Source organism: Haematobia irritans, chromosome 3 (assembly GCF_050003625.1).
Source record: "Haematobia irritans isolate KBUSLIRL chromosome 3, ASM5000362v1, whole genome shotgun sequence".
NCBI classification, from domain to species: domain Eukaryota; kingdom Metazoa; phylum Arthropoda; class Insecta; order Diptera; family Muscidae; genus Haematobia; species Haematobia irritans.
The window spans coordinates 24,786,502-24,799,274 of record NC_134399.1 but is presented as its reverse complement, the minus strand read 5'-3'; the positions used below and the strand labels follow the sequence as shown (position 1 = coordinate 24,799,274).

The following is a 12,773-nucleotide window of genomic DNA, read 5'->3' as shown; positions in this document are numbered from 1 at the left end:
ATATTCCAGACCCAAAATACCACGCACATCAGTTTTTAAACTGCATCATAAACTGTTTTTGTTAATAGATGGCGAAGATCCATTTGACTGACTTCCATTCTTAACTTTGGTGGGTATTACAGTCTTATTTGTCTCATATCGGCGTTCCTCGGATTAATTATCCACTTCACAATCACTCATAGGTGACACAATTAAATTTGAACCTTTATTTTTCTCTGGATTTTAATTATTTTTTCAGGACAATTGAAAGAATAAATAATTGCCACTTTTACCAATGCCATACGATTCTTTTATCAGCTGATTTTGACTTCTTAAAATTGTAAACAACATATTGAAATTTGTTGTTTTTGCTATCGTGATTCAACCTCCTTATTCAGCCATGATTGTCACTATCTCGATTTTACAAATTCGAAATCGCCCGTTTTAAGGCCGGTATCCAGCTCTGATTAAACTTTCCGCTATCTACAAAAAATACAAATATTGGTAAAGTTGACTTTATCCCTGCCAACATTTTTTGAATTTGGGGGCGCTTCTGAGAATCCCCACTACGTCGAAACAATCATATACCACGCCAAGTTACTACGAAAAAGTTTCTCATCAGTGCAATTATTAGGTGCCTATTTTGATCAATTTCGAAGGACGCCAATAAGAACCCCTGCAAACTATCAGAAAAAGTGCATTTTAAGGTAATTGTAGAAGAATCATTGTGGTCAAGTAAAACACGATTGTGTAGATGTTTATTGATTTGATTAAACATTTATAATTTCTTATAAATATAACATTTTTCGGTTTATCTCATCACATTTAACATAATTTTTTGCATTAATAAAAGAATGATGTTGAGTTTTAAGTAGCAAGTTACATATTGCAGCGTCTATCAGCCAGTTTGTTTATTTTCGATGAAGACAGCGTGCCTGGAAAAATATTTGAAAAACGATCACTTTATTCTATTTGGAAAGTCGAAAATTGTTCACCATATACCTTTCACAATTTTAAGCGTAATATCTATGTTTTCAGAACTTTATTTTCGTTTTTATTTAAATAAAATATAACAAGCTGGTTGCGCTTGGCGTTTCACAAAAAATAAAATGGGTCTTCTAACAGTAGTGATGGCAAAATACTTTCATGTACATTTTGTACTTTTTGATATGCTTCCCCCATCACAGTTCGCGATGGTTGTGGTGACGATGAGGATGAAATGGAACTTTGAAATGCTGGCAGGGAAATGAATACAAGAAACAAATACATGTTATGTGTGTTTTATTAAACTAAATATGTATCACTATAATTAATACCGGGTGGGTATTAAACCCAATACCGTTTAGGTATTATTTGGTAATACCGCACTGTTTATACATGTATAACATGTATATACCATAAAGGTATTGATGCATCAATACCTTTATGGTATAAGGTGGGTATTAAGTTCGAGTTTAGCCGCTAAAAACGTCATTTTTTCACGATTACTTTTCTTTAATAATCCATTTTAAGGAATACAAACTTTGTGAAAATTTGCTTTGGGCTTTTCCCCATCAAGTTATAATAAAAATTGCAACAAATACGAATAATTTCATGCATTTTTCTTACTGATTTAGTTTTCACTTTAGCGATTTTAGCGGCTAAACTCGAACTTAATACTCACCTATAGATAATAATACCGCTTCAGTATTATTTTCATTACCATATTGGTATTTTCATAATACCGGAAGGTACTTTCATGCTTTGTGCACCGGCTGTACCATTCGGTATTGATATTGTACCATACGGGGTTGGCTCACTATCAACAACGCACGGTATCGTTTTGAGACCGTATGGTAATAATTTTTCTATGGGTGTGCTAAAAAAAACAGCCCTATATTTACTTTAAACACCACAAACATCATATTCATTAACTACAAATTTCGATTCAACCAAGGGTCTCACTTTCGCAAAATGTTCCAAAGGAACGTAGCCTAAAATAATTCAGAAAACTTACCTCCTATTATTTCCATAAAAATATCTTTCAGTATAACTTAAGAAGTGATCTCTGCAAACACCATGTTTGCTGTGAATCTTACAGGATCTACGGATTTTGGAAGTATAATGTGTATGCCGTATTATTAGGAATTACACCAAGTTTATTGTGTGGACGTAATTAAAAAAATATAGCATGTCCACCAATAATAGTTTACAAAACACAAAAAATTTACTAATTTTTAAATTGCATTTGAGATCACGCGCGTAATTCATGTTTAGTTATAAATGCCTTTGGACTTGACATTTGTCGTAAGAGGAGAACCGGTTCATAGCCGGTTAAATCACAAATTGGAGATGTAACATAAATGAAAGGCTAGTCGCAAATTAAACCCGCTCCAACTGTCATTATTCTGCCATTCGTATTCAACAATAATAGAATAGATTCCTTGCGGATCAGTTAAATTAAATAATAAATAATAAGAAGGTACTGGATACGTTTCGAAATTCCTTGCAAATCAATTAATTTCGTTGTACAATAAATAGAACAAAACGCTGTAGTGCCGCAAAGGATATCGATTTTTTTAACCTTCAAAACAGGAAAAACACTAGTATAAGAACGAAGAGGAAGAAAGGATAACAGTGAAAGCAAGGAAAAATATAGACGTGTCTCTTGGGGCTACAGTGAAATTTTGGTTTATTTTTATTTCGTTCACAAGTTATTTTTAAATTGTTTTGATAATAACAAAAATTCGACAAATTGAATTATTTTTATTCGTTTTTACAAAAACAAAAAGCAAAGTAAGAGGAAATATAAAGCAAAAAAGCAATAATAACAAAAACAAAAGTGCAAAAGAACAACAAAAACATACATACACACAATGCCATCTTGTGGCGGACCTGTTTATCAACCCACAACCGTCTCCTATGAGCCGCGTTCCAATAGTGGAAATGGCTCTGGCGGAGGTTTAGGTTTTTTGGGCCCGGCTTCTTCAATCGATTCTCCACTACGAATATTTCGAAAGCCCAAACCCCAAGTAGCTCTTCTGTTATTTGCCTTAATATCTCTGGCGGCTGGAATCGCTATGTTGGCCAGCGGATGGTTGGATTGGATAGAAGATCAGGAATATGAACGCCAATTAAAAGAACAAACTCCGACAACATCAAGTGGTGAACAAGAAGAGGTAACAAGTGAAACTCAAACAGAGGCTGTCTCTTGTGTTGAAATTCCCTTGGGCATAATATTGGGTGGAGTTTTTATGACATGTTTAGGTATTGCCGCATTGGGTAAGTAGTTGTGGAAAAGTAGTAGCGAATTATATGCTCAAATTTTATCCCTATAAGGTGTTTATCTTAAAGTTGCTGACTGGCGACGTAGCTGCGTATGTCCTTGTCCATTCTTTGATAAGAAACAATCGCTGGCACGTCAATTACAATGCCAAAATGTTGAAGGTGGCTGTGGTGGTCAAGGTATAATGGCTTTGAATCCATCAACAGATCCCTTAGTGTCGCACACGCAATATGCTCCTGTATCGGAATTACCATCATTGCGTGCCGAAGATGAGGAAAGGCGCAATTTGATGCCTGATAATAAAGATTGGTATGTAAACATATTTAACTCTGAGTTGAAAATTTTAAAGAAAAAAACATTTAATGTACAAGATAATTTCAAACTATTTAAAATTTATATAGTATTAAGTGTCACAGATAGTCGTAAATTTATTTCATATATGGGCATTATCCATTGTATCGTTTATAAATTCTATGTTAGTCATTCTATTCTAAAAATAAGCCTTCGTTTATTTATAATCTTCGCGTTTGCGATATTGGAATCTCTTTGTGATTCATGGAGTCCATAAAGGGATATTGTATTTAATGCTACACATGGTACGATATTGCCTTTTATTATTTATTTATTTATTATAATTACAAATTACCATAAACTTATTTATACGGGCAACTAGAAGCTATCGGCCTACTGAGTTGTAATAGAATCAGACAAAAATGTCGACAAAAGTAACAAAACCAATCGAAGTCGTCTTTAAAACTTTTTGTCAAAAAGGATTTTTTGTTATTCATAAAATCGACTTGTTATGGGGACTCGTTTTTAATGCTGATAATTCACCAAAATTTCGAAAATAGTGACGTCAAAAATCAATTTTTTATTTATTGCAAATGTCGAAAAATTGTAGAATATAAACTTTTGGGAAAATGTCTACAAAAAGAGTATTTTTTTTAATCCTCAAATAAAAAGGAAAACGAAAACGAAAAGAAATAACAGGTTGGCTGATAAGTCTACGGTCTAACAAAGAAAAACACATTTTTTTGTCAAAATTCGTTTTTATTATTCAACATAGTTCCCTTCAAGAGCGATACAACGATTATAACGACCTTCCAATTTTTTGATACCATTTTGGGAGTACTCCTTCGGTTTTGCCTCAAAATAGGCCTCAGTTTCGGCGATCACCTCTTTATTGCAGCCAAATTTTTTCCCTGCGAGCATCCTTTTGAGGTCTGAGAACAAGAAAAAGTCGCTGGGGGTCAGATCTGGAGAATACGGTGGGTGGGGAAGCAATTCGAAGCCCAATTCATGAATTTTTGCCATCGTTCTCAATGACTTGTGGCACGGTGCGTTGCCTTGGTGGAACAACACATTTTTCTTCTTCATATGGGACCGTTTTGCCGCGATTTCGACCTTCAAACGCTCCAATAACGCCATATAATAGTCACTGTTGATGGTTTTTCCCTTCTCAAGATAATCGATAAAAATTATTCCATGCGCATCCCAAAAAACAGAGGCCATTACTTTGCCAGCGGACTTTTGAGTCTTTCCACGCTTCGGAGACGGTTCACCGGTCGATGTCCACTCAGCCAACTGTCGATTGGACTCAGGAGTGCATTGATAGAGCCATGTTTCATCCATTGCCACATATCGACGGAAAAACTCGGTCATTCAAAATCATTTTGTGGATTTTTTGATGTTTTCGTCGGTAACCACCTCTTTCGGGCGTCCACTGCGTTCACCGTCCTCCATGCTCATTTCACCACGCTTGAATTTTGCATACCAATCAATTATTGTTGATTTCCCTGGGGCAGAGTCCGGAAACTCATTATCAAGCCAAGTTTTTGCTTCCACCGTATTTTTTCCCTTCAGAAAACAGTATTTTATCAAGACTCGAAATTCTTTTTTCTCCATTTTTTTACAATAAAAAAAGTTGCTTCACAAAAGACGCTCTATCTCACAAACTAATTGACTTACAGACGTCAAATTTTGACACGAATCATTTGAAGGTTGGTACTATATAAAAATAATATGCATTTAATACTAGCGACGCCATCTATGTGTCAGACCGGGGACTTATCAGCCAACCTGTTATTGTCTGTTGCCATGATTCGGATGATGGCGGCGTTGAAATCAACTTCGGACATAATTCATCCAAATCCTAAATAAATCAAAATTTTTATATAAAAAACTTCTTTGCTCATATCTCCTAAACTAAGGGACCTAGAGGGAAATGAAGGTTAATTCGTGATCACCTCCAAAAAAAATGGAAGTTTCCATCAGAATCCTAAAACAATCGAAATTTTTATATGGAAAAATATTTTGCTCGTCTCTACGAAGAGTAAAAATTTTAACCCTTTCACTACCGATGTCCACTTAGAAGGACATTCGAAAAAGACACCAAATTCTATTCTTCCACTTAGTTTCGATTTATTTCTCGATGTTATTTTAAAGTGGAGGCTTTAATCTAAATAAGCTATAAATATTTTCTATATTGGTGAGCACTAAAATATATTTTTATAAACTTCTTTAACAATACACGAAAAATATGAAAATTTGAGACAATTTTTCTACTGTATGTTTCTAGTAAATGGACATTCATACAAAAACTATAGCTGATACTTTTTCGGGTTCTTTTTTGTATTTTTTCTCACACTATGAAACATATTATAGGCCAAATAGCGCCTATTTTCGTAAGGCCATTTGGTCACAAATCAAGAATCAAGTTTTTAGAACAAGCTCATATAGCTCTTGAAGTAATTGAGATAGGTTCTCAAAATGACAATTTTTCTTCTACATGCTGTTAGTACCAGTAAAAACACATGAAAAATTAAAGTTTTTAACATCAGGTTTATTTCGGTAGTGAAAGGGTTAACTTGTTATCTCCCCCAAAAATCGAAAATTCCATCCAAATCCTGAAAAAATCGAAAATTTCACATGAAAGACTTCCTTTGGTCACATCTCCTATACTAAGCGTCCTATAGCGAAATGAATCGAAACAAAAAAAATCGAAAACTCCATCCAAATCCTGAATAAATCGAACATTTTGTATGAGAATTTTCTTCTGCCCATATCTCTAGAGTGAGCCCCAAAAAAAATCCCGAAAAAGATATATCTTTATATAAAAAATTTCTTTTGCAGCATCCTAGAGCGCAATGGAGGTTAATTTGGGATCACCCCCAAAAATTTCAAATTTCATCCAAATCCTAATAACATCGAAATTTTTATTTAACTCGGAATTTTTTATATGAAAAACTACTTTTTGCCATATCTCCTAATCTAAGCGTCCTAGGGCGAAAAGGACGTTAATTCGACCACCCCCAAAAAATCGAAAATACCATCCAAATCCTAAAAAAAATTTGAAATTTTTATAAGATTTTTTTTTGCCATATCTCCTAAACTAAGAGCCCTAGAGCGAAAAGGACGTTAATTAGTGGCCAAAAATTTGAAAATTCCAAACAAATCCTAAAAAAATTAAAATTTTTATATAAAAAACTTCTTTTGTTCATATCTCCTAATCTAAGTGTCCTAGAGCGAAATAAAGGTTGATGCGTGATCTCAAAACATTGAAAATTCCATCTAAATCCTGAAAAAGCTTTTTGTATGTCAACTTTCTTTTGCTCATATTTGCTGGTATCTCGTAAACTAAGCGTTCTAGAGCGAATAGAACGTTAATTCGTGATCACCCCCAAAAAATCGAAAATACCATCCAAATCTTTAAAAAATCCAAATTTTATATGAAACACTTCTTTGCTCATATCTCCTAAACTAAGGGTCCTAGAGGAAAAAGTTAATTCGTAATCACCTCCAAACAATGGAAAAATTCCATCCGAATCCTAAAAAAAAATCCAAATTTGTATATGAAAACATATTTTGTTCTTATCTACGAAGAACGAGAAAAGGTTAATTCATGATCTCCCCCAGCAAAAATCGAAAATTCCATCCAAATCCTGAAAAAATCGAAAATTTTATATAAAGGACTTCCTTTGCTCATACCTTCTACACTAAGCGTTCTATGGCGAAATGAATCGAAAACAACAAAAATTGAAAATTCCATCCAAATCCTGAATAAATCGGAACATTTTGTATGCGAATTTTCATTTGCACATTGTCTCCTAAACTAAAAGCCCTAGAGTGAGGAGAAGGTTTATTCGTTGTCTTCCCCAAAAAATCCAAACAATTGAAAAAATCCACCCACATCTTAAAAACTCGGAATTTTTATACAAAAAACTTCTTTCAGCCATATCTCCCAAACTAAGCGTCCTAGAGCAAAAAAGACGTAATTTCGTGGCCACCCCCAAAAAATGGAAAATTCCATCCAAATGAAAAACTTCTTTTGTTCATATCTCCTAAAATAAACTTTGAAGAGCGAAAATAAAAAAATTACAGTTTTATATGAAAAACTTATTGTGCTCGTATATCCCACAATAAACGTCGTAGAGCGAAATGAAGGTTAATTTGTGACCACCCCCAAAAATTGATCAATCCATCTAAATGCTAAAAAAAATGGATCTTAACAGATTGGCTGATAAGTCCCCGGTGTGACACATAGATGGCGTCGCTAGTATTAAATGCATATTATTTTTATATAGTACCAACCTTCAAATGATTCGTGTCAAAATTTGACGTCTGTAAGTCAATTAGTTTGTGAAATAGAGCGTCTTTTGTGAAGCAACTTTTGTTTTTGTGAAAATGGAAAAAAAGGAATTTCGTGTTTTGATAAAATACTGTTTTCTGAAGGGGAAAAATACGGTGGAATCAAAAACTTGGCTTGATAAAGAGTTTCCGGGCTCTGCAGGGAAATCAACAATTATTGATTGGTATGCAAAATTCAAGCGTGGTGAAATGAGCAAGGAGGACGGTGAACGCAGTGGACGCCCGAAAGAGGTGGTTACCGACGAAAACATCAAAAAAATCCACAAAATGATTTTGAATGACCTAAAATGAAGTTGATCGAGATAGCAGAGGCCTTAAAGATATCAAAGGAACGTGTTGGCCATATCATTCATCAATATTTGGATATGTGGAAGCTCTGTGCAAAATGGGTGCCGCGCGAGCTCACATTTGACCAAAAACAACAACGTGTTGATGATTCTGAGCGGTGGTTGCAGCTGTTATCTCGTTATACACCCGAGTTTTTCCGTCGATATGTGACAATGAAACATGGCTCCATCACTACACTCCTGAGTGCACAGCGACCGGTGAACCGTCTCCGAAGCGTGGAAAGACTCACAAGTCCGCTGGCAAAGTATTGGCCTCTGTTTTTTGGGATGCGCATGGAATAATTTTTATCGATTATCTTGAGAAGGGAAAAACCATCAACAGTGACTATTATATGGCGTTATAGAAGCGTTTGAAGGTCGAAATCGAGGCAAAACGGCCACATATGAAGAAGAAAAAAGTGATGTTCCACCAAGACAACGCACCGTGTCACAAGTCATTGAGAACGAAAATTCATGAATTGCTTCCCCATCCACCGTATTCTCCAGATCTGGCCCCCCAGCGACTTTTTCTTGTTCTCAGACCTCAAAAGGATGCTCGCAGGGAAAACATTTAGCTGCAATGAAGAGGTGATCGCCGAAACTGAGGCCTATTTTGAGGCAAAACCAAAGGACAACAGTTTTCGTCGGGGTCACCAATGTAGAAATCAATGCGTCGTGATGATTAAAATCCCAAAAAGCAATCATTTTGTATTTTACAAATTATGAAAATCAATTGTCTTGAGAAAATCGTACATAAGTCTAAGGCTACTTAGTTAATCCAAAATTAAATAAAGAACAAACATATATCACTTGAAATGAAAAATAGACTATTTTTCTACTGACTACTAGATAATTTAAAACAAAAGTAGGATTTGAAATAGTGTCGCCACAAGTACTACCAAAATGGTATCAAAAAATTGGAAGGTCGTTATAATCGTTGTATCGCTCTTGAAGGAAACTATGTTGAATAATAAAAACGAATTTTGACAAAAAAAAATGTGTTTTTCTTTGTTAGACCGGGGACTTGTCAGCCAACCTGTTATAAAGGGTGATTTGTTAAGAGCTTGATAACTTTTTTTAAAAAAAAAACGCATAAAATTTGCAAAATCTCATCGGTTCTTTATTTGAAACGTTAGATTGGTCCATGACATTTACTTTTTGAAGATAATTTCATTTAAATGTTGACCGCGGCTGCGTCTTAGGTGGTCCATTCGGAAAGTCCAATTTTGGGCAACTTTTTCGAGCATTTCGGCCGGAATAGCCCGAATTTCTTCGGAAATGTTGTCTTCCAAAGCTGGAATAGTTGCTGGCTTATTTCTGTAGACTTTAGACTTGACGTAGCCCCACAAAAAATAGTCTAAAGGCGTCAAATCGCATGATCTTGGTGGCCAACTTACCGGTCCATTTCTTGAGATGAATTGTTCTCCGAAGTTTTCCCTCAAAATGGCCATAGAATCGCGAGCTGTGTGGCATGTAGCGCCATCTTGTTGAAACCACATGTCAACCAAGTTCAGTTCTTCCATTTTTGGCAACAAAAAGTTTGTTAGCATCGAACGATAGCGATCGCCATTCACCGTAACGTTGCGTCCAACAGCATCTTTGAAAAAATACGGTCCAATGATTCCACCAGCGTACAAACCACACCAAACAGTGCATTTTTCGGGATGCATGGGCAGTTCTTGAACGGCTTCTGGTTGCTCTTCACTCCAAATGCGGCAATTTTGCTTATTTACGTAGCCATTCAACCAGAAATGAGCCTCATCGCTGAACAAAATTTGTCGATAAAAAAGCGGATTTTCTGCCACTGATTTTGGTAATAAAATTCAATGATTTGCAAGCGTTGCTCGTTAGTAAGTCTATTCATGATGAAATGTCAAAGCATACTGAGCATCTTTCTCTTTGACACCATGTCTGAAATCCCACGTGATCTGTCAAATACTAATGCATGAAAATCCTAACCTCAAAAGAATCACCCTTTATGTGAAAAACTTCTTCGTGATCACCCCACAAAAAATTGAAAAAACAAATCCTAAAAAATTCAAACTTTTAGGTGAAAAACTTGTTGTTTAGGTGAACAACTTGTTTTTTCATCCAAATCCTAAAAAAGTTGAATTTTTCATATGAAAAACTTCTTCTAAACTAAGCATCCTAGAGCAAAAAGGACGTTAATTCATGATCACCCCCGAATTTTTTTATATGAAAAGCTTCTTTTGCCAAATTTTTATATGAAAAACTTCTTATGTCGGTTATATAAAATATAAACACAATACTTAAGTTTTCAAAAATATGTTCATTTGAATTGGATACAATGAAATGTTATATTACATCAGGCATTAGATTAAAATAACCACCTGTCTTTGTGGAGTAGTAGGGCTTACTAATATTATATATCTGTTTGTTTTTATCCTATTTCTTTTATTTCTATCTTTTCTTAGTCTCAGCAGTGCTGAAGAATCTGATCGTATGCTTGAACCCGATCCAAGAATTGTTCTACGTCCTATGGGCCGCGTTGAGGATGCTTAAAAAGGAATAATGAATCTTGAGAAATATGAACCAAGTCCACAAGACAAGAAATCAAGGTCGATGTGAATGGAGGAATATGCAAACAGAAAAAAACAATACCACACGGAATAGTTTCAACCACTCTATTTCCCTCAAACAACAATCAACACCAATACGAAAAATAAGAGCAAGAGCAAAAAAAAAAATAAAAACAAAAAACAAGCGTTAATGTCGTAGAACTAAATTAAATATTAAAAAAAAAAAAACAAAATCAAATTCAATATTTACATTTAAGTTATATTACCATTAAAAAATGTACATTTAGTTGGATACATTATTTTACCCATTTGAGAAGATTTTCTTTTCTATTATCACCATTAATTATTGTTGTGTCGCGTCTCCGAAATAAGGATTCCAAACGAATTTATTCACTAATACAAAATTGTTTTAGACAAACATATTCACAAACACACACACACACATCTACACTTAGGAACCATGTGCAAAAGCAAAAAAAGAATAATAAGAATCATATAAAATATGAAGAAAAAAAATTAAATTTGAGTTTAATACAAAAAAAATCCTAATAAATTTTGCCATAATAAATGGCTCCTTGTTCACCAAGTTATCCAAGTACTAGTTACACATCACACATACACTCATACATAATTACATTACACATATTAATTAAATTCAATATCGTTAAAAAATTCCACAAATTATTTGTGTCTAAATAAAATATTTATTAAAATTACACTGATCTAGCTTTTAGCAATTTCGAAATATTATTACGTATGTACAAAAAAAATGCTATTACCATATGTATTGCAAGCACTGAATATTTTTATTTTGGAATTTATTTATTTGTCGTCTTTAGGATTTTTAGTACTTAATTAAAGTAAAAAAAAAATCATGCGAGTGTACTTATTTAGAAAGTATTAAGATGTCAGCTTGTACGCTATGAATACCTTTATTTGGTATTGACATTTTTTTCTAACACATAGTTTTCATAATTTATTTAATAAAGTTTATATTTATTAGAACTTCATCCATAGATTCTAAAACTATGACATTTTTTCTTCTTATTTATTAGCTGTACTATATATAGAAAGGGCCTAAGACTTTTTTTATTTTATATTAGAAAGCTGGTAGGGGAAGTCAAATTTACAAATCAAACAAACAAATAAATAAATAAAAAAATCATCTTTTGCCGTAAGCTTAGTGATTAATTTATTAATTTGTAATTTATTTCGAATAAAATTATAATAAAACACATATACGAATTATGCCTGTTTTAATTATATACAATATTCATAAAATATGGTGTACACCCAAAGAAATTTGTTAGTAGACACAGTGGGACAGTCAGATAAAACAGCAAAAAGTCTGAAAACGGGAAAGCAGTGACTGTTTGCTAAACTACAAATATTGTCTGCTTTTTTAAGCTCGATTACCCGGAATATGTATGTTTGGCTGAAACGAACAAAAAACATAAACTAAGGCATTTGCCCAAAAATTGAAATGAATTAAGGCCAAAATGCTAACAAAAAACAACAAATTTGCTGATCGCATTTAGGAGCTTTTAATTACATTTGCGGGCAGGAATTTACAAAAACTGTTTTTGGTTTCTGAAAATACTTTGTATAACATTTTATAGACTAAAAATTTTACGAATTGTTCACTAGATCATGAAGTACAAAAATATGACAGCAGACAACCACTGCTGGTTTTAGCAGACTTTTCTATGAGTGTACAATATTAGTCAAAAAACAATCACGCAAATAATAATATGTGTAGGCTTCAAATTATTGCTCAATGGATTTTCAAGAACCAGATATATTCTTTTATTGTCCAAATATAAAACCTGCTGGAAGAAATAGAATCAATTAGAAAAATTACAAAAGTGTTCCCGATCTCTCACCAAAGCAAAAAAATGAATTTTGTGTTCTTTCCTTACTTTTATTCTTTATTTGAGACTTTTTTCGACAACACGATCTTACACCAAAACAGACTTAAGCAGTCTGCTAATGTTTTTGGAACAATCTGGTTGGTTC

The 12,773-nt window shown here is 33.8% G+C and overlaps 1 protein-coding gene and 1 long non-coding RNA gene across 4 annotated transcripts; one reads left to right on the top strand and one right to left on the bottom strand.

Annotated features, from left to right (window-relative positions):
- Positions 1-704: 704 nt before the first annotated feature.
- On the bottom strand, positions 705-1,106 carry LOC142231931 (uncharacterized). Its single transcript, XR_012720964.1, has 2 exons — positions 982-1,106; positions 705-914 (listed from the first exon to the last, which is right to left on the bottom strand). It is a non-coding gene; the product is annotated as an uncharacterized LOC142231931 (long non-coding RNA).
- Positions 1,107-2,358: 1,252 nt separating this feature from the next.
- LOC142229216 (uncharacterized) lies at positions 2,359-12,002 on the top strand. Of its 3 annotated transcripts, none has more exons than XM_075299757.1 (4): positions 2,359-2,440; positions 2,751-3,240; positions 3,298-3,553; positions 10,653-12,002. In XM_075299757.1, exons 2-4 carry the CDS (start codon positions 2,835-2,837, stop codon positions 10,738-10,740), a joined length of 750 nt encoding a protein of 249 aa, XP_075155872.1. In that variant the 5' UTR covers positions 2,359-2,440; positions 2,751-2,834; the 3' UTR covers positions 10,741-12,002. The 3 variants fall into 3 exon arrangements, with proteins under 3 accessions (XP_075155872.1, XP_075155870.1, XP_075155871.1); XM_075299756.1 differs by having other exon boundaries at positions 2,371-2,440; positions 2,500-3,240; XM_075299755.1 differs by having other exon boundaries at positions 2,363-3,240.
- The last annotated feature ends 771 nt before the right edge of the window (positions 12,003-12,773 follow it).

Excerpts from the sequence above, each read along its gene's own strand:
- LOC142229216 (XM_075299757.1), top strand. The coding sequence starts at position 2,835 with ATGCCATCTTGTGGCGGACCTGTTTATCAACCCACAACCGTCTCCTAT. Across the intron at positions 3,241-3,297 it reads TTTAGGTATTGCCGCATTGG|GTGTTTATCTTAAAGTTGCT; the intron begins GTAAGTAGTTGT and ends TATCCCTATAAG. Across the intron at positions 3,554-10,652 it reads ATGCCTGATAATAAAGATTG|TCTCAGCAGTGCTGAAGAAT; the intron begins GTATGTAAACAT and ends ATCTTTTCTTAG.